Source organism: Felis catus, chromosome A1, assembly GCF_018350175.1.
Source record: "Felis catus isolate Fca126 chromosome A1, F.catus_Fca126_mat1.0, whole genome shotgun sequence".
Lineage (NCBI taxonomy): Eukaryota > Metazoa > Chordata > Mammalia > Carnivora > Felidae > Felis > Felis catus.
Genome location: NC_058368.1, coordinates 90,020,452 through 90,046,568, shown reverse-complemented (window position 1 = coordinate 90,046,568; position 26,117 = coordinate 90,020,452). Strand labels below are relative to the sequence as shown.

Sequence of the window (26,117 nt, the reverse complement as noted above, 5' to 3'; positions counted from 1 at the left end):
TGGTTTAAATGAACACAATGAACAGGAGTGGACAACACTGTGTGGGTAGGGATTTGTGAAGCTGGGGGTTGCTGATGTACCTGAGTTCTGGGGGAAACGGGGAGGGGGGGGCAGGCAGAGTTAGAACTGAACACTGGGATTTTGGAAAATGTTTCTCTCTTAAGTTGAAATGAATACAGATCAGCCTAAAGGAGTCAGATGGTCACCCTCAGGCCCATGTGGGAAGCTTCGTGACATCCTTTTGCTTAAAACCTCCTCAGTGCTTCCCCAGAGCCCACCCATCCCTCCTCCTGTTCATCCTGCTGCCCACAGAAATATAATGTAAGCCACGTACTGAACTTACATTTGCTAGTAGCCACACCAGGAAGAATGAACACAAATGGGTGGAATGAATTTTAATACTCTACCTTATTTAACCCAATATATCCACAATATTATCATCTTATTTTTGTTTTGTTTTTGTTTTATTTTAGAAAGAAAGAGAGAGAGCATGAGCGGGGCTGAGGGACAGAAGCACAGAAGCACAGAGAATCTCAAGCAGGCTCCACACTCAGCATGGAGCCCAATGTGGAGTGCACAAGTGAGATCATGACCTGAGCCGAAATCAAGAGTCAGGTGCTCATCCAATGGAGCCACCCAGGCGCCCCCATAGTGTTATCATTTTAAAATGTAAGCAACATATACAAATTACTAATGACATACTTTACATTCTGTTTTTGGTACTGTCTTTGACATCTGTGTATTTATAATAACAGCCACATTCTGAGCGCTCAACAACCTTATGCGGCTAGTGGCTGCCATGCTGCACAGCACGGAGCTAGAATTCTCTGACTCTGCAACCTTCGGATGGCTCTTTCTTCTTTCAGAAAAAGAATTCCACAATCACTTCCTTCTCTCCGAAAAGAAAGCCCACCCCACCCTTGAGGCACCTTCATCTTCCCCTGCCAGCACCAGTTCTGTGACAGGAGATGCAGAACCCAGGTTGACGTAGCAGAAGCTCAGAAAATGCTTGCTGTGTGAACACACAGGTCACACTCGCCTATACCCCATACCCTGAACACATGAACACAATTTCTGCAGTTTCTTCCCCCACAACCCCAGGCCTTTTTTCATGGTGACCCCACCTTCCACCCCCGATCCCAGAACCTTCCTCAGGCCACAGGAATCCAACTTCGGCCTGAGACAGCAGCCTGAAAACTCACCCTAGACACTGCCTTCCAAACTATCCCCATCTATTCTTTTCCCAAGTCACATCACACAGGAGGACCTGGGAGGGCTTTAGGTGTGAGGTTTCAGGCCCAGTACCTACCTGACTAACGCTTTCCAAGTGATGTGTCACAGATGAGCACACACAGGTGTGTGTGATGGCTACAATGCGTTAGCAGGATAAGCAGGAAACCACTTAAAAATAGCATCAGCTGAAATTATGTTCCATTACTGTTAAATGTTCTCCTTCCAAACTTCCTGGATTTGGTTTAAATATCTAATGTGTGAAAATTGCAATGAAAATTCCTACCAATTCCCATGCAGATGCTCTGGCCCCTCATCGGCCCCAGAGCACCATGTGACCACCTTCTCCGTGTGTCTTGATGTGGGAAAGACTTGGGGGAGCACCACCACCCCACACCCACAATTCTGCAGGCGCTGAATCAGCCCCTCACGCAAACCAGTGACTCTTCCTTGTGAGGAGGCAGAAATACAGCTAAGGCAAAATAAACCAACCTGTTCCTAGTTTCTTTTTTTTTTTTTTAAAACCAAAGACTGTGGCAAACTGAGAATACAAATTGCTAACAAACGAAATAATGCTCAACTTTGTGAAAAAAAACTATTATTATTATAATTTTTTTAAGTTTCCAAATGACAAGGAGCTATTTTTGGTCTCTCCCGTGGCAATGAGGAAAATCATGATAATATCCCGGGCTGGCAGGAGAAGCCAACACAGAACCTTCCTTACACTGTTGGTGGGGATGTCAATAGGTGCTTTCTTTTTAGGAGGCTGATTTTTGAAAAATTTGTAATGTCTATACTTTGCCACCCAGCAGCCCCTGAAATACACTCTGGCCTTGGATCTAAAGCACAGCCACAGGGAGAAGGGTTACTACAGCTGCACCACTGGCCAGTTCAATGAACTGCAGAGTGAGTTAGAAAACATGCCCACACTCAGCACCCCAAAACAGTCCAGTGAATAAATGGGCAGAAGATGTGAATAGACACTTCTCCAAAGGAGACATCCAGATGGCCAACAGGCGCATGAAAAGATGCTCAACAGCACTCGTTAGGGAAATACAAATCAAAACCACAATGAGATATCACCTCACACCAGTCAGAATGGCTAAAATTAACAACTCAGGACACAATAGATGTTGGTGAGGATGTGGAGAAAGGGGAACACTTTTGCACTGTTGGTGGGAATGCAAACTGGTGCAGCCACTCTGGAAAATAGTGTGGAGGTTCCTCAAAAATTAAAAACAGAACTACCCTACAACGCAGCAATTGCACTACTAGGTATTTATCCATAGGATACAAAAATTCTGATTTGCAGGGGCACATGCACCCCAATGTTTATAGCAGTGTTATCTACAATAGCCAAATTATGGAAAGAGTCCAAATGTCCATTGACTGATGAATGGACAAAGAAGATATGGTATATATACACAATGGAATACTACTTGGTGATGAAAAAGAATGAAATCTTGCCATTTGCAACTACGTAGCTGGAACTAGAGGGTATTATGCTAAGTGAAATCAGTCAGTCAGAGAAAGAAAGATACCATATGATTTCACTCATATGTGGAATTTATGAAACTCAACGGATGAATATAGGGGAAAGGAAGGAAAAAGAAGATAAAAATAAAGAGGGAGACAGACCATAAGAGACTCTTAAATACAGAGAACAAACTGAGGGATGCTGGAGGGGAGGTGGGTAGGGGGATGGGTTAAATGGGTGATGGACATTAAGGAGGGCACTTGTTGGGATGAATACTGGGTGTCATATGTAAGAGATGAAATCACTGGGTCCTACTCCTGAAGCCAAGACTACATTGTATGTTAACTAACCTGAATTTAAATTTGGAAAAAAGAAAGAAAAGAAAACATGCCCCTTTCACCTGTCAGAAGATTCTTGTCGGCTACTGATTTGGTTGGAACATACTTTACTGCCATCTGCTGGAAAACTGTGATAATAAAATGCAAATCAGGCTGTCCGGTGTAGACAGTGGTCTTGGCAGGCTTTGGGGCAGGTGGCCAACCTCTGGATGCCTGCTAATGGGAGGCTCCCCACTTCCGTGCCGCTCTCTCATCAGCCTTCACACAAAGCCAGGGGCAGCTTTCCAAAACCAACTGGACTTAGAGCTTCAAGGCAGCAGAGTCAAGACAGTTCTGTCCCTTTAAATCTTGAAAACCACCCCAAACAAGGAAAATAAGAAATACACATTAAAATAGGAAGGACACCTGAACTTGGGGCTTGACCCACAGGGTGTGGGGATAGTGAACAGAGTGCGGCATCCCTGGGACAGCCAACAAGAGTGCACAAAGCATGTGTAACCGAAGAAGGGCGAGAGCAGCGGAAGAGGAGGAGGCCGAGGGCATCACCCCACAAAGCACCACAAGGCCTGGTCACTTCTCAGATCAGAACCCACTGACTGAAGAGGTATCCTAGGAAGGAGGACTCTGCACATGGGGACAAACATCCACTGCTTTGATTTTCCCAATTCTTCCCCACAGGTACCTATAGCCACTCGCCTGGGTGACCGAACCTTGGCATGGGAGGCTAAGCAGTTATCTGGAGGACTACTGGACAAAAGCTCTGCATGGACCTTGCAACTTGAAGACCCACTTAGAAGGGGGTTGGGAGGCCGGGTAAAACATGGAGACTGGTCCAGACCTCTTCCAGCTATGTTATGATCCTCTTTTCCAATCCGTGTAGATGAATGCATTTGTGCAATCAATGGCTTCACGCCGTCCCTGGGGCCTTATTAATCGTTCCAGCAACTCTACCACGTTGTGCACAGCAGCTGCAACCAGGACTATGAGCTGGTTATGTCGCATAGGTCTACACTCTCTAGGACCACCTAGTTTCTTCCGGGCTGGACTAGTGAGTCAAACTGAGATATGACAGAACCGCTATCCCTGAATTCCTTAAGTTGCAATGGTGGCGCTAATCTCCTCTATCCCTCCCAACCCCCCGAGATCAATAATATTTTTGAGTTGAGGGGACAGTCTCATGTTTCCACTTGGCCTTCCCCATCGTGATACTTCTTACCTCACAGGCCAAGGAACCAATGCAGAGGTCACTCCAACTGCCAAGTGTATCCTTTCCAATCATACCCTTGCAGGGCTGGGGAGGTGACTGCCGGGTGGATCCATGGATCCAGTGGCCCACCGTGAGCCACCAGAGTCAGACCCCTCAGATCTGAAGGTTTGGGTCACATGTAGGCAAGCCATAGTGACCTGCCAAGGTGGTGGCTGAAGGTAGGGAGAATGGAGAAGGGAGAGAATGAGCATCTTTTGGGGCCCAGAGAGCAGCTGCAATGACAGGACCTATAGTTTGTCCCAGTGGCCTACCTCCTCTCAGTTCCCCTCAGGAAGAGAGGCCCATGGGGAGCATCGGGGAGCTTCTCTTGACCTGTGTGGCTCTTGACCAGTGACTGTGCGTGAAGCCCCTTCTTGTGAGACACCAGACTTCCCTGGCAGGTGGCTCATGGACTCCAGGGTGGGCAAAGCTTTCTGAGAGCTGTCCTGCAGCTCTGCCCTCAACCCCTCCAAAGGGTCAGACCCGTGCTGCCTCCTTCTGGCCTCTCCACCTGCTCCAGCTGCTCCAGTCCACTCCCCAGTTCTTCCTCACAGGCCTTCTCTCAAAATGCATCCTGCAGATCCAAGCCTATCCTGGCACGCCAATGCTGTCAGTGAAAAACCCCACGCGCTCTATGGGGACAAAGAGCAGCAGAGGGGCAGGAAATGACTTGACTGAGTACAGTACATTCCAACCTCAGTGAGTGGCCCAAGCAAGACAAGGGGGACCACAAATCCAGGAGACACTCAGGAAGTGAACGACAGGTGCTCCAGAAGGCAGCGTGCAGCAGGGATGGGACACTGAGGGAGGTTTTGGAAAGATCTGTGTAAAGGTAATGGTAGACCTTCCAGATCCCCCCAGCTTCACCCCAGAAGAGAGGCCTGGGCTCCTTCTTCACTCGTACTGGCCCATAATTGAGAAAAACTGAAATCAAGTTTCCAGACTAGGGCCTCAGGCATAATACCAACAGATGTGCTGGTATGTGGCCCAGGGAGGGCATGGGTGAGGGGCGCAAGCCTGAAGACGGGGCTCTGTGGTGGAGGCCTGCATCCCACCTGGTGAGAACCTGGCCCCACCCCAATTCTCACAGCTCTATGGCATGGCCTTCCAGACTGAAGGGGCCACGAAGTGCCCACCACAATTAAAAATTTCCACATCAAGGCATATCATCATAACATTTTAGAATGCAAGAAATAAAGGAATATTTTTAGAAGATTCCAGAGATAAAACCCAACAGGGCACTTGCAAAGGATCAGGAAGAAGAATGGTGTTAGAAAGCTCAAAAGCCAAATCATACCACACTACAACGGGGTGCTGCATTTACAACCTGGAGGGCGACTGATGTGTAGCGGAGAATTCTATGTCCAACCATACTATGACTCATGTGGCAGGGCAGAGTAAAGAGTTTCAGGCATACGAGGCCTCAGAAAATTTACCTCCCATGCACCACTTCTGGGGAAGCTACTGGAGGATGTGTTCCACCGAAACAAGGGAGTAATCCGAGAAAGATCGGACAGGGGTCCGGAAGCAGGGGGTCCAACACCAGGAAAAGGCAAAGAGAACCACCAGGAAAATGCTGGGCCAGGTCCAGGACAATCCCTCCGCATCAGGTATGGAGGCAGCCCATCCATCTGGGAGCAGCACTGAGGCTCCAAGAGCGAGATCTCACAGGTGACGCAACAGCACATCATCTGGGTGAACTGAGAGAAAACCTAGATGCCCCGCAGAAGGCTTAGCGTTAACTTAGCAAGTAGAGCATAGAAAACCACCCCATCCTTGAAAAACAAAACAATGAAAACAGAAATGCAAACAAATCAAAAAACAAGTACTGTTAACTTCAGGGACAAAATGTTGAAAGGAAAAGAAATACAATCGTCGTATAAATAGGAGGCTGTGCAGCGGAGAACATGTAGGGGGTCAGGATGATGTAAAACACACTATCGATACTGGCCCAAACTTGAGATTTCCAGGTTTACAATTCACCACAGTGTAAATACCTGGGAAAGCAGGGGACAGGAAAGGTGGCAGGGAGTGGGTCTGGGTGGGTAAAATGGAGCTAAATTGGTACCTTACGTCCTCAACTGAAAAAAGGCCAATGGATAGCGATCCACTATTATTTCAATATACAGACAGAAACACCAATGTGACAGCTAAAAGAACAGGGTTTGCTTCTGGGGAGTGAGAAATGAGAAGGAGAGAGTGGGGACCCTCTTTTAAAATAAATATTAGAACTATTTGATCCTTAATTAAAATAAGGAACAAATCAACCGACTTGCTCAGCAAGTTGCAGAACAATTACATAAAAGTTGATCCCCTTTCTGAAAAATATAAATTCAAAAGGACATAAGTACATGCGGATATGTTGGTATCAGCATAAATAAGGAGAGAGTGTCACTGTAAAGTTAGTAAGGAAACACACCTAACTGCTATCACTGGCCACCTCCAGGCAGCAACGGAGAGCTGGGGGCCTTTTACCTCTTTTAAATTTTGAATCACAGAAGTGATTCTAAAAAAGTGGTAGGACTGTGGGTGTTTTATTTTTCAAATAATTAAATTTTACGTGTAGTATGAAAGCACTTTAATAAGCCAAACTGAAAGGGTGTATCTTGTGTATGGATCTGTGTATAGGAGAAAGGACTGGAGAGGTTCACGGACAACCGTTAACCCACTAAAGGACTCTTGCAGTTCACCTCTTGGGTCCTGGAGGGGTCCCAACAGGGCCTCTCACTCTTTGCTTTCTCTCTCTTTCCCACAACGAACATGCATGACTTTTCATGAGTAAAACAAAGCCTGGCAGGCACACAAATGTGTGAACAGATACAAGCATGGCAAGGCCTGTGGAGTGGTGGACAGGATGGAGAAGTGGTCCGTGGGCTCAGGTGTCCTCAGGTTTCAAAACATTGTGCTGGGCAATGCAGACACCTCTTTGGACTTTGGACTCTTTTTGACTTTGTGGTCAGCAGGAGTGGGACCAACCTTCAGGGATGGAACATTCTGTAACATGGGCATGTGTGTGCCTCAGCCCTGAAAAGGTCCCCAGGAATGTGAAGGTATTGCTTCCCCATGAATCTCCTGCTCCAAGAAGGGAGAAACAAGTGAGGCAAAGCGTTTCCCTTTACAAAACTGATAAGGCTGAACATTACGAGGCCTAGTAATAATAAGGCTGGAAATTTATTCTAAAACGTGAATTTAACACAAAATGTGTTCAAGAGTGTCTTCGTTTATACAAAGGCCTATGAAAATTTTAGGAAGAGAAATAGAATGGTATGTTGGGAAGTCTATTTTTAATTAAAAAAATTAATATTACTTATAATGCTAAGTGAAAAAGGCAGAGACAAACGCCATATTTCACTCATATGTGGAATTTAAGAAACAAAACAAACAAAAAAACAAGCAAAGGGATAAAAAAGAGAGAAAGAGAGAGAGAGAGAGAGACAGGCAAACCAAGAAACAGACTCTTAACTCTAGAGAACAAACTGATGGTTGCCAGAGGGGAAGTGAGTAAGGAATGGGTTAAATAGGTGATGGGGATTAAGGAGGGCACATGTTGTGATGAGCACTGGGTGATGTATAGAACTGTTGAATCACTATACTGTACACCTGAGACTAATATTACACTATATGTCAACTAACTGGAATTTAAATAAAAACTTAAAAAAGAGAAATAATGCTATTTTTAAACCAAATTTGTATTATTCGAACTGAACACTTGGTGGCAGCAAAGGCCACATTTTAAGAAACAGCACCCGGTCAGGAGGACGTCTCAGTGTATGATGCCCCAGACAGGCCCTGGGAGGACCAGGTACGCTGCCCACGCATGCTGGCTTTGGGGTCACAGACCTGAGGCCCAGGACGAGGATGAGGGGCGAGGGCAGCTTAGTCCTCTCAGAATGGGTGGGCTATGCCGCTGTGGCCAACGTTTCCTGGCACCTAAATGATCTACTCTGCACCACTGAAAATCTCTCTATTCTTTTCTATGTGAATAGGCTTCATTGTTCCTGTCTCACTATCTTTCTCCCTGCACAGATTTTCGTTCAGAGAAATTACAACTTCTTGATGTTGGAAGAGAATATCTAACAACAGCCTGTCAACAAAATTAGTATGGTAATAACGTAGGGAATGCTAAGAATGTTTCCAACAAAATTATATTATCTCTGCCTATAGCCTCACACAACATTTTAGTTGTTAAAGAAAAAATCTATCATGATGGTCTGCTTACACACTGCTACAAGTCAAAAAATAAACAAGAACTCCTAAAACCAGCTTACAGAATTACACTGTATCTCACAGGTTTTTAAATGTTACTTCCTGATAGTCCAGGCAGCTGTCGTTCGAATCCCAGGAGAGCCCAGTGAAGAGGCCCACCCAAGGCCATTCCTAGAGTTCCCAACAGTGGGGCTGGGATGCTGGGGTGGCAAAATTTTACAACATAAGAAATGGATATTTGGCCCATAATTTAGGTAAGATTTCTCAAGCAATGGTATAATTTACTACTTAGCCTCTAACCATTCCCAACCCCAAACCTAAATTCCTGGCTCTTTAAAAATGCCATTTCAAATAATGGTGAATATATTAATAGATGAGTCTGGGTAAATAGTTTGGGATAATTTGGTAGTTCTCTGTCCTGTTCTTGTAATTTTTAAGTCACTTCAAAATTAAAGGTTAAAATTTTATTTTTTTCTTTTGCAGCATCAAATGGAGCAGCTCAAGCCTACATCCAGGGTGGCTCAAGCGGGCTGGGGAGAACCAGGCACTTCACAAAAACATCTTCTACTCTCAACAGGATTTGGAAACTCGACACGATCCCACGGTTTCTTTGGATTCTCAATGCTGACAACTTTTAAAAAAAATTGGGGTGCCTGGGTGGTCGGTTAAGGATCCAACTTTGGCTCAGGTTATGATCTCATGATTAGTGGGTTTGACTCCCGCATCAGGCTCTGTGCTGACAGCTTAGAGCCTGGAGCTTGCCTCGGATTCTGTGTCTCCCTCTCTCTGCCCCTCCCCTACTTGCCCTCTCTCTGTCACTGTCTCTCTCTAAAATAAACAAACATCAAATAATTTTTTTTCGAAAATATTAAATTCTTTTGTACCTTGAGAATCACGGTAACAAAATGATTGTGATTTTAAAAACAAAACTGACAAGGCATCACTACTTACTCTATGAATTATACCAGCTGAATGCAGATGTTTAATACCACAGAGCATCTGGTAGAGAAGGTAGGACATTCTTTCATGGTCCAACTCCATATGAATAACCTGACATAAGTTAGCATCCATTAATTCCATGACCAAATACCTGAGGAAAAAAAAGATCAGCCATGTACACATAAAAATTACCCCAAATTCCTTCATGGTTACTAAACTGTATTTATAGGAAACTAATAACTTACTACCTAGTTATTGCACCGGCTAAAGCAAAAAAAGAAAAGATAAGGAAAAGAAAATAAAAGAAAGATAACTTTCCTCCAAACATTTATAAGGTATCCTGTCAAGAAGTAAACATATAATGGAACTTAGTAGAAGCTTAGGAAAAAACTGCCACTGTGATGTATTTCAAGTTAAAGACAAAACAATTTTATATCATAGTAAATAGAATCTCAAAATTCAAATTCTCCTAAATCTTTACATTTTTTTTTTGCTACTGGATCATAGTAACCAGGATAGAAACCATGCTGTTACTTGCTTCACCTTAAGAAAATTTCTGACCTTGGGGCACCTCGGTTAAGGGTCTGAGTTCGGCTCAGGTCATGATCTCATGGTTCATGAGTTTGAGCCCTGTGTCAGGCTCTGTGCTGACAGCTTGGAGCCTGGAGTCTGCTTCAGATTCTGTGTCTCCCTCTCTCTCTGCCCCGACCCCACTCACACTCTTTCTCTCAAAAAATAAAGGTTAAAAAAAATTTTTTTTAAATTAAAAAAAAAAAAAAAGAAAATTTCTGACCTTCTTCTCCCACCAGCTGTGCTCCAGATTCTTATTCTCTCTGCAAGCAAAACTCCCCAAAGAGGTCTGTATACTTGGCATCTCCAATTCTTCTCCCATTTTCTTTTACTCCCATTTTGAGTAAGTGGGGCATAAGCCCCACCCCTCTGCTGACGCTGTCCTCCTCAAGGCTCCTGATGACTTACTGCCGTGTCAAAATGTCCCTGGCTGATTGTGTCCTGCTCCTTTCCCCAACTTCTTACCATTGGGGCTGCCAACCCTTGGTCCTCAGCCTCCTCCTCTTCTCTATCACAAGTCTTGGTCATCTACTCTGATCTCTGATCTCAATGCTTTAAATACCATTCACAGACCGTCAACTCTCAAGTTCCTACCCTCCACCCAGGCCCCTCTCCCAAACGCCCAGTTCCCAGGCCGACTTGGGCATCCAAGAGATGTCTCGAGGCCCATGTCCAACACTGATCCCGGCTTCTACCTCGCCCTCCAGTCTGCTCAGCCTGCAGCCCACCTTATTTCAGCTGGGAGCACCTTCAACCTAGAAGGGGCTTGGGCCAGCACCAGGCTCCACTCTCGACTCCCCTACCCTCACACTGCAGTCCTCCACAGAGGAGTCCTCCACATTACAATCCTCACACTACCGTCCTCACACCACAATCCTCCATGGTGGAGTCCTCCACATTGCAGTCCTCCACACCGCATTCCTCACACTGCAGTCCTCACACTGCAGTCCTCACACCGCAGTCCTCCACGCCACAGTCCTCCACACTGCAGTCCTCCACACTGCAGTCCTCCACGCCGCAGTCCTCCACACCGCAGTCCTCACACTATAGTCCTCCACACTGCAGCCCTCACACTGCAGCCCTCACACTGCAGTCCTCCACACTGCAGTCCTCACGCCGCAGTCCTCACACTACAATCCTCCACACTGCAGTCCTCACACTACAGTTCTCCATGCCGCAGTCCTCACACTACAGTCCTCACACTATAGTCCTCCACACTGCAGTCCTCCACACTGCAGCCCTCACACTGCAGTCCTCCACGCCGCAGTCCTCGCACCTCAGTCCTCCACGCCTCAGTCCTCACACTGCAGTCCTCACACCACAGTCCTCCACACTGCAGTCCTCACACCACAGTCCTCCATGCCACAGTCCTCACAGCACAGTCCTCCATGCCGCAGTCCTCACACCACAGTCCTCCACGCCGCAGTCCTCACACCACAGTCCTCCACGCCGCAGTCCTCCATGCCGCAGTCCTCACACTGCAGTCCTCACACTATAGTCCTCCACGCTGCAGTCCACACCGCAGTCCTCCATGCCGCAGTCCTCACACTACAGTCCTCACACTATAGTCCTCCACACTGCAGTCCTCCACACTGCAGTCCTCCACACCGCAGTCCTCTATGCTGCAGTCCTCCACACTGCAGCCCTCACACTGCAGTCCTCCACGCCTCAGTCCTCACACCGCAGTCCTCCACACCGTAGTCCTCACACCGCAGTCCTCCACACCGCAGTCCTCCACGCCTCAGTCCTCACACCGCAGTCCTCCACGCATCAGTCCTCACACCGCAGTCCTCACACCGCAGTCCTCTACACCTCAGTCCTCACACCGCAGTCCTCCATGCCACAGTCCTCACACCACAGTCCTCCATGCCGCAGTCCTCACACCACAGTCCTCCACACCACAGTCCTCCATGCCGCAGTCCTCCACACCACAGTCCTCCATGCCGCAGTCCTCACACTATAGTCCTCCACACTGCAGTCCTCCACACTGCAGCCCTCACACTGTAGTCCTCCACACTGCAGTCCTCACACTACAGTTCTCCATGCCGCAGTCCTCACACTACAGTCCTCACACTATAGTCTTCCACACTGCAGTCCTCCACACTGCAGCCCTCACACTGCAGTCCTCCACGCTGCAGTCCTCGCACCTCAGTCCTCCACGCCTCAGTCCTCACACTGCAGTCCTCACACCACAGTCCTCCACGCCTCAGTCCTCACACTGCAGTCCTCACACCACAGTCCTCCACGCCGCAGTCCTCACACTACAGTTCTCCACGCCGCAGTCCTCACACTACAGTCCTCACACCACAATCCTCACGCTACAATCCTCCATGGTGGAGTCCTCCACACTGCAGTCCTCCACACCGCCTTCCTCATGCGGCAGTTGTCATGCTGTGGTCCTCCATGGTGGAGTCCTCCACACTGCAGTCCTCACATTGCAGTCCTCACATTGTAGTACTCACAACCACAGTCCTCCATGCCACAGTCCTGCACACTGCAGTCCTTGAACCACAGTCCCCACACTGCAGTCCTCCACACCACAACCCAGAAACCAAAGTTATTCTTTGAAAATATAAATGTAAGTCAGAGAAGCTCACGCCTCTGCTCAAGTCTCACTGCCTTGTCTTAGAGTGGAAGGAAGTCCTTACAATAGCCCAGAGGCCTGGCAGTGTCTGGCCCCATCACTTCTCTGAGCGTCCCCCACTTCTCTCCTCTGCTGCCCAACTCCAGCCACACCGGCCACTTGCAACTCAGAGCCCACCAGGAATGGCCCCACTTCCACACTGCCCCACTTCTGCCGTTCCTTCTATCTTGATACCATCTTCCCTCAAATACCTGTAGGACTAACCCCTCACCTCTTTCAAGGCTTTCTTCAAATGTCACCAATCCAGTGATGTCTTTCTCCTACCACCCTGCTTACGATTGCAGCCTGACTCCTAACTGCCAGCACTACTGACCCCTACACCATGCCCCACTTCTTCCAGAGCACTTGCCACATTCTTATGATGGCATCATTGCCCTGCTTGTGCTGATTGCTTATCTTCTCTGGCCTTCTCAAAAGCTCTCAGAAGGACTATGATCACCCGCAATTTTTTTTTTTTAAGTAGGCTCCAAGCCCAGCACAGAACCTAATATGGGGCTTGAACTCACAACTCTGATCAAGACCTGAGGGGAGATCAATCAAGAGTCAGATGCTTAAGGGGCATCTGGGTGGCTCAGTCGGTAAGTGTCTGACTTTGGCTCAGGTCATGACCTCGTGGTTTGTGGGTTCAAGCTCTGGGTTGGGCTCTGTGCTGACAGCTCAGAACCTGGAGGCTGCTTTGGATTCTGCGTCTCCCTCTCTCTCTGCCCCTCCCCTGCTTGCGCTGTCTCTATCTCTCAAGAATAAATAAACATTAAAAAAAGAATTAAAAAAGAAAAGAGTCAGATGCTTAAGAAACTGAGCCACCCAGATGCCCCTCACCTGCAATTTTAAATAATAAAAGGGATTTTTTGCCTGCTTTGGGTCACTAAAGTATGCCAGGTCCAAGAGAGTGCTTAGCACACAAATGGCAATCAAATATTTTTTCAATGAATACACCAGTAAATTTAGGATGGATTGGGCATTCAATATGATAAATTAACATTTTATTCTAAGATAATTCTATTTCAGATTGTGAAAACATACAATATTTAACAACATAATCATTTCAAATAATAATTATAAACACTCAAACCCTACAATCCTGGGTTTTGGGGGAGTGGAGAAAAACATTTTGTATTTCAGCAAAGTGAATTGGCAGCATTAATGGTCACTGTCTCCTCTGAAGAATTATTTTCGGTCATCCTTTACCTGTTACGGAGATGATAATATCTAGGCACAAATACTGAATATTATTATCGATCTTTCTTAACATTTCTCCAGAGAAAAAAGTGTCTATCATTAAAACTATACTGCTACTTGGGGCGCCTGGTTGGCTCAGTCGATTAAACGTCCAACTCTGGATTTCGGCTCAGGTCACGATCTCAGTTTGAGGGATTGAGACCAACGTTTGGCTCCACGCTGGCAGCGCAGAGCCTGCTTGGGATTCTCTCTCTCCCTCTCTCTGACCCTCCGCTGCTCACATGTGCTCTCTCTCTCTTTCTCTCTCTCTTAAATAAACAAACAAACAAACAAACAAACAAACAAACAAACAAATGTATAGCTACTACCTACATTTCCTAAGTAAAACAAGCAGTTACTTTTCTAAGTTTTCAGTCTTTGATACACAGTGCATCACTGAGTAAAAATGATACTTACACATCTTGAAATTCTTCTAGAGTCTTCTGTGGTGTAAACACATTTAACAAACTAATTATCTGAAAAGAAAATTTATTTTACCTCAGCATGTCGTAACTTTAACTATAAAAATTAAGTTTAATGTTAAAATGTACTAAAACTGAAAAACAAATCACAGCAGAACTCAGTATTTATTATTGTTATTAGCTTTACCAAAATATCCTATTACGTGGCATTTGAGAAAAGTAAAATGATTAGGGTTCTCACCTTGGAAATAAGATGTACTTTTAATCAAATCACATTTTATGTGTTTCTAGTAACTTATTACGACAGAATTTTAACATATAATGTCTTTCAGGCTCTGAACATAAAAGAATAGAAATTGTGGGTAGAAAAAGACTAAACAAAGCAATATGTTAACTGCGAAAACTTAAATACTATCTACAAATTTCTAAAGCTTTGAAATATGAAGGTGAAACTTGTATCTTTAGTATGATGAAGACGAACCCCTCAGTGTTATGTATTTACTTAAAGAGGGTTCTAGAAAGGCCTCTACCACAGGCCTTGGTCCTGGCACCCCAACAGTTAAGTGATGAGTCCCACTGCTTGAGCATCAAACACACATCCTCAGTCATTTCAAGTGACCAAGGGAAAGAGGAATGATTCAGTATATAGAACCGGGGTGGCTGGTTAACCGAGGGAAAAATAAAATCGGATCCATACTTCAATCTTCACATCAACTCCAAATGGAACAAAGATTTAAACGTAAATGATGAAATCATAAAACATTAAAACATGGATAAACATTTATGTAGTTCTAATGTAGAAAAGCCTTTTTCTAAGCATGACAGGAAACCTACAAAATTTTATTACCTTAACCCCAAACTGAAATTAAAAAAAAAAAAAAAAAAGCATGGCAAAAACAACTTAATTGGGGTCAAATGGAAAAGAAGTGAGAGTTGGTAGCTTTAGCATCCAAAGATCCTCCCTAAATGCATAAGAAAGACACCAACAGCCCAAGAGGAAAATGGACAAAGGCCACAGAAAACAAATTCTTTAAAAATAAATGGCTAATAGAAATATGCAAAAGAACTCAACTTCACAAGTAAGAATAAGATATCATTTGTCATCTCTTAGATTGGTAAAGTACAACAAAAATCTCAGATAGTCTTTTATAAATATACATATGTATAGGCTTACTGCTTCGGAGACAGAAGCTCCAAAGCAGGCTGTGTGCTGACAGCAGTAAGCCTGATGCGGGGCTCAAACTCAGGAACCATGAGATCATGACCTGAGCTGAAGTTGGACACACAACCGACTGAGCCATCCAGGCACCCCATTCTCAGATACTCTTAATGGAAGTGTAAAATTGATGGTCTTTCTTGAGGTCAATGTGTCAGCATATATTAAAACCAGGTGCACAGAGTATGCTTTGGCCAAGAAGTTGACCTGGACAAGCGTGCAAAGTACATGTTAAGGATGTTTGTGGCAGTATTGATTATAATAGCAAAAACTGGAAACAATCTAAATATCCAGGAACAGGTGACTAGTTAAATAAATACTGTGCATCTGTACCATTTAAAAAATGGTTTCCATCTATGGTCATTAATATATCTGAGGTCCAGAAACATTCCATGAGGGAAAAAGCAGTATTTACAATAACACAGAAGGTCGAGTTCATGTGTGTATGTACATACGTATGTAAGAATGCTCACCAAAATGTTAATGATAATGAACTGTGGGAGTCAAGGATTTTTGCCTCTTTGTTTATATTGTTTGAATTAAAAAAATAATAACCATACTTTTGTATAATCTGAAAAAAAATTTTAAATGTAAAAGTAAAATAAAGCATACACTGGAGAAATTAAAAACAAACTCAAAAGAATAAACTTATCTTAGTTTTGTATGTGATGTCCCTATACCAGAAAGATCCAGCATTTATGCTAAAACAAAGGGAGCAGCATGAAATTGAGTGTAGTCTTAAATACTCATCAACAAAAAAAGGGGTCACAAGGGGTGATCTCCAAAGACTCTTCCAGACATGACATGTGATGATTTTTTTAATAACAAGGCAAGGTTATCAAAATCATGCTTACAATAATGCTTAGAGACTAGTGGTGGACATCCAATGTGCCTGAGCACCTCATTTTCTGGAAACTTACAATTTCTCCTTAAAATTTACAGTGCTTTGATTTCTGTGGAGATGCCAAGTACAGCTATCTTGAATATCACACCATCTACTGACATATTTAAACCTGAAATGTCCACAGTACAAGGTAAAAAGCTACTTCTAGAACAACGTTTTTCTAAAAAGAATATGTAGTGTCTCAGTTTGTTAGGTTCATACTATTGCCATTTTATAGAAATAGAAATACTGAAACTCAAATGGTTACAGAGTTAATTGATATTGCTAACCCTCTTCAGTGACCCAAACTGGACCATGCTGCTTCTGGCTGACTTCAATTTCCCCAAGGTTAATTAAGAATTTTATCAACAGGGGTGCCTGGGTGGCTCAGTCGGTTAAGCGTCTGACTCTCGGTTTCAGCTCAGGTCATGATCTCACGGTCTCATGGGTTCAAGCCCCATATGGGGCTCTGTGTTGCCAATGCAGAGCCTGCTTGGGATTCTCTCTCTTCCTCTCCTTCTGGCCCTGCCCCACTCATGCTGTCTCTCTCAAAACAAATAAACTTTAAAAAGTTATTTAAAAAAAGAATTTTATAAATAAAATATAACCATTTAAATGGTTACTGTTATTAGCAGTTTACCCTAAGTCTAAACCCAACATATATCCAAAGACCCAGAAGGTTATCCCATTATGGACAACATTATATGGAGAAAATATAGACATAACTTACATTTTTATGATTGACACATTTTAAGAGGACGAGTTCACGATAAGCTCTCTTTGCATGGGTTTGATTCTGAAAAGGACGGCTTAGTTTCTTGACTGCAACATTTATCCCAAGAACTGTATCAAAAGCAGCACTATAATTAGGAAATATAATAAGGAACCCATTAGGATGATTCTGGAAAATACTGCAATGTAGAATGTACATTCAAGGCATTATCTTTTTAAATAAGTAACAAATAAGGAAATCTCTTTCTGCTTGTTTCTACTCAAGGTACTTCTACACGTCAAGACCAAGGTAAGTTGTCTGAGAATGTGGGACGGACTCACTGCTCTGCAGAGGTACAGACAGGGCAGCTACAGTTAGGATGGGATTCAACGATTCTTTGCACACTGACTTCTCATCATATTAGTTGATATCATTATATTCGGAACCAAGTAATTCAATACACAGGATGTAAGACCAGTCAAGAAACGAAGTCTTCAGTTTAAATATGCCAATAAGTTGGAGCGGGAGGGTCACTGGTTATCACAGAATAAAATAGAAGTATATTCTGGAGTATCATGGTGGAGGAAATGGTTGAGATCATGAGTAGAATATAATAAATATAAGTTTTGATTGTGTTTTTCCCAGACAAAAAAATCTAAAGAGAAAACAGAAGCCAAGATTTCAGCTCATGGTAAATCCTCAAGATACAAAACCGCTAACGTAAGCAATTACTATATATAAAATTCTACTAGAAATAACTCCTTGTACTGTTATAGTAAGAATAAAATCCTGCAGAGGCTGTGTTTCTGGCATCTCAAGTTCCCAGTTGAAATTTATAGTTCCTTTTCCTCCAGAAAATAGGGAGAATTGAGTAGCCTGATGGTACATTTTATACAAATTAGTACTAATAGTACATCAGAGGTTAAAAGCTGCCAAAGACCACCTCAGAACTGAAGCACCATTTAAAACACTGTTTCTATTTATTCTATTCAGTTTGTAACATTGTTTCCACTTATACACTTCTATTAATTTTTTTTTTGTTTTTTTGTTTTTTTTTGTTTTTGTTTTTTTTTTTTTTTTTGCCAACAGCCCTAACTTAATTGAATGGGTTTTAAATTGAAGGCTGTCCATGGTAGCATTTGGTTAATGATTAGAAATTTCACGTGGCTTTGTAATTGTTTCTCTTTAATTCAGTTCACATTATGTGTACATGTATACACATACATAAATCCACATGCCCATATGGAAATGCATCATTCATATGAATTATAAAATGTTAAAGATAAATCTATTGTGCAACATATAATTAATGTACACATATACATGTGCATTTGTACCTACATATATTTCTCAGTGTTAAGAACTTGAAAACAGACACACCTTTCTTGATCTCAAAAGTTTTTGTCCCAAATGAGCCAAATGGACTAATTATGAGCTTCTGAGCAGACACCTACTTCCTCACTAGTAGTTTGAACTGCGGGAGCAACTCCCTTCGATTTTTCCTGGTTTTAATTCTTGTGGTCACTTCTCAACTCCAGATGAATATACTTTTATTACCGTTTCCTCATGTATCAACTTCAGAAATTGTCTGTCTACTCCGCCAAACTGAAGATTTAACCACTTACTTGAAACCCCCAACTCTTCCCAGCTTTTTGCTCTCACGTCATTTTGAACTTTTCCCTTGGTTACCTTTGTAACTTGAAACAACTTGCCTAAATTTCTTGTTCCATCAACCTTCAAGGGAGCCTCTGGACTCCCAGTATGTAAGATAAGACCATCACCTTCCATCTCTTTTGCCTTCAGGACTCTACTCTCTTTCCCCTCCTCCAAACTTCTGTCTCGAATGGTCAAGCTAGAGAACATATCTGTTCAGTCTCTACAACTACGTCTTCCGTGTGTCTTCTTTCGGATGTGTCTACAAGTTGAAAGCCAAGACACACAGAGTATGTATGCATGCACACACAAATGTCTCTAACAGCAGAGCCAGGATGACAGTTCATTTTCCAAGGATCACATGACCCTTCTTGTCACTCACAAGGGAATGAGATTGTTTCTGGCATCAAAGTCAGATGGATTTTCTTTTCTTACATCCCATCAGTTGCTCAAACATCATGTCTTTTTAAAGCTGTTTGACACTTTAGGTCATGACTTCTTCTAGCCGTTCCACCATAAGTTTCCAATAAGCATTTTTTCTTTTTTTAAAATATTTATTTATTTTTGAGAGAGAGAGAGATGGAGCATGAGAGGGGGAGGGGCAGAGAGAGAGGAAGACAGAATCCGAAGCAGGTTCTAGGCTCTGAGCCATCAGTACAGAGCCCGACGTGGGGTTCGAACCCATGAACTATGAGATCATGACCTAAGCCCAAGTCGGATGCTTACCCGACTAAGCCACCCAGGCACCCCAGCATTTTTTTAAGAGAAGAAAAATATCCCTTTCTAAAGTCTATCCCCCGTGCTTCCCACCTTGCTCACATGAGCTATTGTTTAAGGTCTATTCCATTTTTTTGAAGATATGTTTTCTTGGAGTTTCTTTCATGGCCTGCTGTAAAGCCACCACCCTTGGGACTTCTTTTCACTGGTCTCCATGCTTCTGGTCATATATGTTCCTGTATTCTCTTTCTTGGTGGAGTACATCCTCAAGGAATTGCTTCAGAAAGAGTCCACGGAAGATAAATGATCTTGTTCTGCCCTCAGCGTTGACTGATAGTTTGTCTTCTGACTTCAAAATCAGCTTTCTTTTGGAACTCCACGGATTTCCAATGTTGCTTTTCTCATTTTCATCTCTTTGCTTCTCTTCCTGTTCCTCAGTTCAATGATGTGTCACAAAGAATCATGTTTCGTCAGCATCCCCAAAGCCTCCCCTTACTAATCACTATCCCTCCTGTCCCCAAAGATGATAACTCATTCTGATTTTTATGATCATCACCTCCTTGCTTTTACCAGCTAAACATGCATCTTCAAGCTCCCTCCCCCTCCCACCCCCATGGCTTATTTTTGTCTGTTTTTTTAAACCGTTTGTGTCTGACTTCTTTCACTCAACATTACATCTGGGAGACTCACCTGTTGTTGTGTGTAGCTAGAATTCATTCTGTGTCATTGCTATAATATTCCTTTGCATGACTACATGACATAACGTTGATGTATACTTCAGTTATTTTCAGTTTGCTAGCAATTATAAGAAACATGGTCATAAACATTCTCACACATGGCTCTGGGTCCCTTATACATGCATTTCTGATGAGTAGATAGCTAAGAGTAGGAACGCCGAAGCATTGTCAAAGTGTTTTGCTGTACCAATTTCTAGGCATTTGGTTTTTATGTATGCTGACCCTGTGTTCTATAAACGGGGCTAAGCATACTCATTAACAAATGGGAGATGGGGTCTAATCTAATCACAACAGACCCCCCCCCTTTTTTAATGTTTATTTATCTTTGAGAGAGACCGAGATAGAGCATGAGTGGAGGAGGGGCAGAGAGAGAGGGAGACACAGAATCCGAAGCAGGCTCCAAGCTCCGAGCTGTCAGTGCATAGCCTGATGTGGGGCTCGAGCTCACAAACCACGAGATCATGACCTTCGCTGAAGTCAGATGCTAACCAAGCCATCCAGGTGTCCCACGACAGCTCTTTAGAAGCAGAGTTTGCTCTGGCTGGTGGGAAGAGGGGAAAGTCTGAGAGATTTTTATCCTGAGAAGGATTAGACGTGCCACTGCTGTCTGTAAGGTGGAGGGGGCCATGTGAGAAGGAATGCAGGAGCCCCTACGAGCACAATGGCCTTTGGCTGACAGACAGCGAGGGATGGGGACCTCAGACCTACAGCTGCAAGCAACTGGGTCCTGCGAATGTGCTTGGAAGCACATTCTTTCCTGGAGCCTCCAGATAAGAACACAGTCCAGCCAACATCTTGATTTCAGCCTCATGAGATGTTGGGCAAGAACCCGGGCAAGCCCATGCAGATTTCTGACCTATGAGAAGTATGAAATCATAAATGGGTGTTGCTTTAAAACACCAAGTTTGTGGTAACTTATTATGCAGCCATAGAAAATGAAAACATCCTCTCTTCTGTATTTTTCTACCCTTTTGTCTCTCCAGGCTTCATTCTGAAATTTTTTTTAATGTTTATTTAGTTTTTTGGAGAGACAGAGTGTGAGCCGGAGGAGGGGCAGAGAGAGAAGGAGACATAGAATCCAAAACAGGCTCAGCTCAGAGCCTGACGCAGGGCTCGAACTCATGAGCCATGAGATCACGACTTGAGCTGAAGTCGGACGCTCAACCGACTGAGCTACCCAGGTGCCCCACTGAATTTTTTTTTTCCTGACCCACCTTTCAGATCACTAAATCTCTCTTTGGTTATATCTAATATGCCATTAAACCCATCCATTAACTTCACAATTTAATTTCTATATCTTACAGTTCTAGAATTTCAATTTAGTTTTTTTTTTTTAAGTCTCCACTTTTCTACCAAAAATTTTTCATCTTGCCTTTTACCATCCTGAACACAATGCCATAGCTATTTAAAGTTTGGATCCAATAACACTAATATCCCCTGTGGATCTGTTTCTTTTCTGTTTGTGCTGGGTCACATGCATGTTGTCTGTTCTCCTGTGTGACAAGTCATTTGTGATGGTGTGTGGGGCCTCGCACTTGCAGAACTGCTTGCTATCTAGAAATAGCTTGATATCTAGAATTTAAATTCACTTCTGCTAGGCACCTGGTGGGAGGCACTAGCAATGTGGGTTCACTTCAAGTTCAGCAAATGAGGTGATTTGAGGCTGAGTGGCAGTGCCCGCAAGGGTCCATTTCTTTCAGGTTCATTCTTTTTTGTTTTAATTTTTTCTAACATTTATTCATTTTTGAGGGTCAGAGAGAGAGCGGGAGTGGGGGAGGGGCACAGAGAGAGGGAGACACAGAATCTGAAGCAGGCTCCAGGCTCTGAGCTGCCGGCACAGAGCCCGACGCAGGGCTCAAACCCACGAACTGTGAGATCATGACCTGAGCCAAAGCTGGACGCTCAACTGACTGAGCCACCCAGGCACCCCCTTCCCCCTTTAAAAAAATTTTTTTTTTAACATTTTCTTTCGGGTTCATTTTTAACTTCTTGGGTGCAGTCCTTTTTTGGTCCCAGTTCAAGGCAAAAAGTTCACCTGGCCCCTTATAGGACCCTGGGCTCCAATCTGCTGGTCACCCAAGGCAATCCAAAGTATTACTCAATCTCTCAGCTATGCACTCTAGAATTCTCAAATGTCCTCAGGGGAAAGAGCCCCAAATTTTGGGCTTCCCCTACTAGGATTCTGTCCATCCCCAGATCCTAGCCTAGTAATTCTTCACTCACCTACTTGCTCTCTAGGCGCAAATGCTGAGCACGGGGATGGCAGGCGGATGTTGGTAGCCAACTAGCACAACTGTTTCATAGACACACTTTTAATTAACATCCCTATTTCTGGGCACTTGTTTCACCTTCGTTTTCTGTCTCTGTCATCCCTACACCTACAGCCTCTTTGGGGTTTTACTCTAGATAGGTTCTCTTCCTCACTGCAAATGTCTCAGCTACTTATTCTCACTTCCCCTGCTCTGTTTATCTGCATCAAGTTTCCAATTACTTCTTACATTTCAGAAATGTGTTAAAAGCTCTCATCCCACTGACTACTGTCAGTGCCCTCCTGCTTTGTTGGGTATCTGATCCATCATTCTAATACAGAAGCTCTAAAACTGCTCACTTTAGAGGTGAGACTGTTAAGACATACAAAGACCCAAGGATTTGTTCAAGGTCACAAAGAACTACGAGTGTGTGGATCAGAGCTGGTCTTGGAGCTCAGTTTTCCCACATCACAGGCTTCCTGTGCTTTACACTATAAATCTTCTTTATCGCAGAAATTTTGTTACAGACATTATATGTTTATTTACTCATACTAGTGGAGAGAAAATAAAACAGTGTAAGAAGAGGCTGACATTCATGGGTGAACAGAACTAGAAAGATAAAGGAGTAAAGGCTAGACTAACCATTTAATGCTCAGGTTGTAACTGTGACTTCTAGGATCTGCCAGATCTAACATTAAACTTTTTTTTTTTTTTAAGTTAAAAACTTCATGCAAGTGTTCCATAAAACAGATAATTGTCACTATTTTGGCTGAACAACTTGAGATTTTAGGAGAAAGAAAAACTGAACAGATAAGAAAGAAATGTACACACTTTTCCCCCGCTACAGCTTCAACAAAATCTTGCAGTTACTTAATTTTATGAAATAATATAGTTGATATTTATGAATGATTCAAAGTGATAAACATTTCAAAACTTACTTCCTAATTTATTTAATTAACATTTTTAAAATGTTTATTTTGACAGAGAGAGAGAAAATGTTTATTTTGACAGAGAGAGAGGGCAGGGGCAGAGAGACAGAGAGGGAAAGAGAGAATACCAAGCAGGCTCTACGCTTGACAGTGTGGAGTCCAACGTGGGGCTCGATCTCATAAACTGTGAGATCACGACCCTAGATGAAGTCAAGAGTCGGATGCTTAACCAACTGAGCCACCCAGGCACCCCTATTTCACTAACATTTTTAATGAACAAAAATATGGAAACAAGAGGCAATTGCAAAAGCTATTCAAAATTAAGAGGCAGAATATTTTCCTCTGGTCCCAGCTCTTCCACTTAATCCCAGACCAGTACCTGCACTTTGGTGTTGCTGCACCCTAGTCCCTAGGTCTTCATAAAGCTCTAGTTTACACAGATGATTAACAAGTTTTGCAAACCATGCACTATTGCTACTACATTTTATTTTCAAAAATGTAAGAACACACATGCCTCTGTTAGTTTCCTATTGCTGTTGTACCAAATTACCACAAATTTGGTTTAAAACACACATCTATTATCTTCTAGTTCTGAAGTGTGTGTGTGTGTGTGTGTGTGTGTGTGCGCGCGCGCTCACGTGGTGTGCACATCAATGAAGCATTTGGTTCAACCAGAGAGGAGGCTTTATTCTAAATGTGAGCTGAGATTAGCTGGGGATGTTTCATAGATGAGATTAGTCTTGAAAGACCAGTGACAGTGTCTTAAAGACTGGTGGGCTTCTGAGGACAATCCAATCCCCACATGCAGTGGGGACAAAAGTAATGGTCATGTTTGCAGGGAAAGAACGGCTGCAGAGAACCAGTTATCTAGAAGTTAGGGCTTGATGGTGGGGGACACTCGGGCCCTTCTGTCACTGGAGGAAAGAAAGGGGCCTGACTGGCACCGTTAGTAGTTTCTAACTAATGGTAGTTAGTAGTTTCTAGGAGAGGGTGAAAGACCCTCTCCTTGCACCGCATACTGAACACTTTTCTTTTGAGGCCCTCAAAGCAGAATGCCAATACCCACGATGCTGTGCAAAACAGATCTGGGAAAAAATACTCAGAAGATGGGGTGGAGGGGGTATCAGAGGGGAAGTACTCTCTCATTCTGAGGATCACCATTGTTGTGGCTCAAGGGGACCCCAAAGCCTCAACCCGCCGGCAAGGCGAGGAGCAGTCAGTCACCCACCCGCCTGGCCAACAGCAAGGCCACACAGACTCTGGGAGAAAGGAGCAATGACATGATAACAGAAGGCAGGTCTCCAACTATGGGCCCAGCTCCCAGGATAGCACTTCATCTGAAGGCCAACATATGAAACATCCCAGAAGCCCAAGAAAGATTTTCACAGCTGTACACACATCTCTACCAGAAGACATCAGTCATCTGAATCAAGTTAACTAACCCCTTTTCCATGCATCCTGTGAAGTTAGCCCAACAGGCTTTGGTTTGGTAACAAGTAACCGTCTGGGTTACAAAGGTAAGTGAATAGTGACATCGAAGATTGTGAAATAAACTGTTAGCTGCGCGTGGGCTCATCAAGTTTTAATTAATTAATTAAGCTTAATTAGTTCCAAGTAATGACTTCTCACTTGAGCAGAAAACAACAAAAACCCAGCCTTTGATCTTGCCTTAGAATCAAAACTCAGGCTAATGGAAATGGGGATTTGCAAGAGATGAGATTTAGAACAGCATCAGGGTTTTAGCCTTCATGTACTTCTTTCTGCCTACCTTTCTGCATGTGGGATAAAAGCTGCTCCCACAAGCATTAACAAAATTGTCATGAAATCATGTAAAGGAAAACATTAAGATTTAAGTGACTTTACTATTAAGATTCTGTCAATATAGAAGTCAAGCTACTATGGGGAAATGACAACATATTTTACACACTGTACAGTGTAAAAATACCATTACATACAATGCTTTAGTATCAGGAGTTAAATATCCAAATGACAAAATGATAAAATAGCCTTGCTGTAAGGCACCTTCCGGTTTGCTTTTTTTTTTTTTTTAAAGTAGACTTCACGCCCAATGTGGGGCTTGAAGTCACAACGCTGAGATCAAGGCTGAGTGACCCAGGCATCCCTCCAGTTTGCTTTCTTTTTTTAAAGAAAATATTTGAGGTGAGATTCACAGACACACAAAATTAACCAGTTGAAAGTGAATGATTCAGTGACGTTCAGTCTATTCATGATGTTGTGCGGACACCAGCTCTGTATCATTCCAAAAGATTTCCGTCAACACAAAGGGAAAGCCCATACCCTGTAAGCAGCTGTGTCCCATCCCCCCGTCCCCCCTGCCTCTGCTAACCACCAGTCTGCATCTGCCTCCAGGCACCCACCTACTCTAGACATCTCATATAAACGTCTGGCTTCTTTCACTTAGCGTGCTCTTGAGGATCATCCATGTTGTAGCATGTGTCAGGGCTTTGGTCCTTTTATGAATCAAACCCTATGTGTGCACAGAACACAATTTGTGCATCTATTCATCATCTCCTGATGGACATTTGGGCTACCTTCTGGCTATTGCGAATACTGCTGCTACAAGCATCTGTGTACACCTTTGTTACAGTGTACAAAGCATTTGTGTAAGTTTTTGTTGGTACAATGGATTTTAATTCTTTGGGGTATATACCTAGGAGTAGTTACCGGGTCACGTGGTAATTCTGCTTTGAGGATCCTTCAAACGGTTCTC

At 43.6% G+C, this 26,117-nt stretch overlaps 1 protein-coding gene across 4 annotated transcripts in view; it reads right to left on the bottom strand.

The window, feature by feature from the left end:
* The window catches only part of MAPK9 (mitogen-activated protein kinase 9), a 58,802-nt gene that overhangs the window by 13,172 nt on the left and 19,513 nt on the right, over nucleotides 1–26,117 (bottom strand). For 3 of the 4 annotated variants that reach the window (XM_023253986.2, XM_023253987.2, XM_023253983.2), the window contains exons 3-5: nucleotides 17,120–17,249; nucleotides 14,286–14,344; nucleotides 9,449–9,587 (exon numbers count right to left, since the gene is read on the bottom strand). In XM_023253986.2, coding sequence (XP_023109754.1) covers nucleotides 9,449–9,587; nucleotides 14,286–14,344; nucleotides 17,120–17,249 — 328 coding nt within the window. The remainder of the gene's footprint in view (nucleotides 1–9,448; nucleotides 9,588–14,285; nucleotides 14,345–17,119; nucleotides 17,250–26,117) is intronic. The other variant, XM_023253990.2, reaches the window with a different exon arrangement.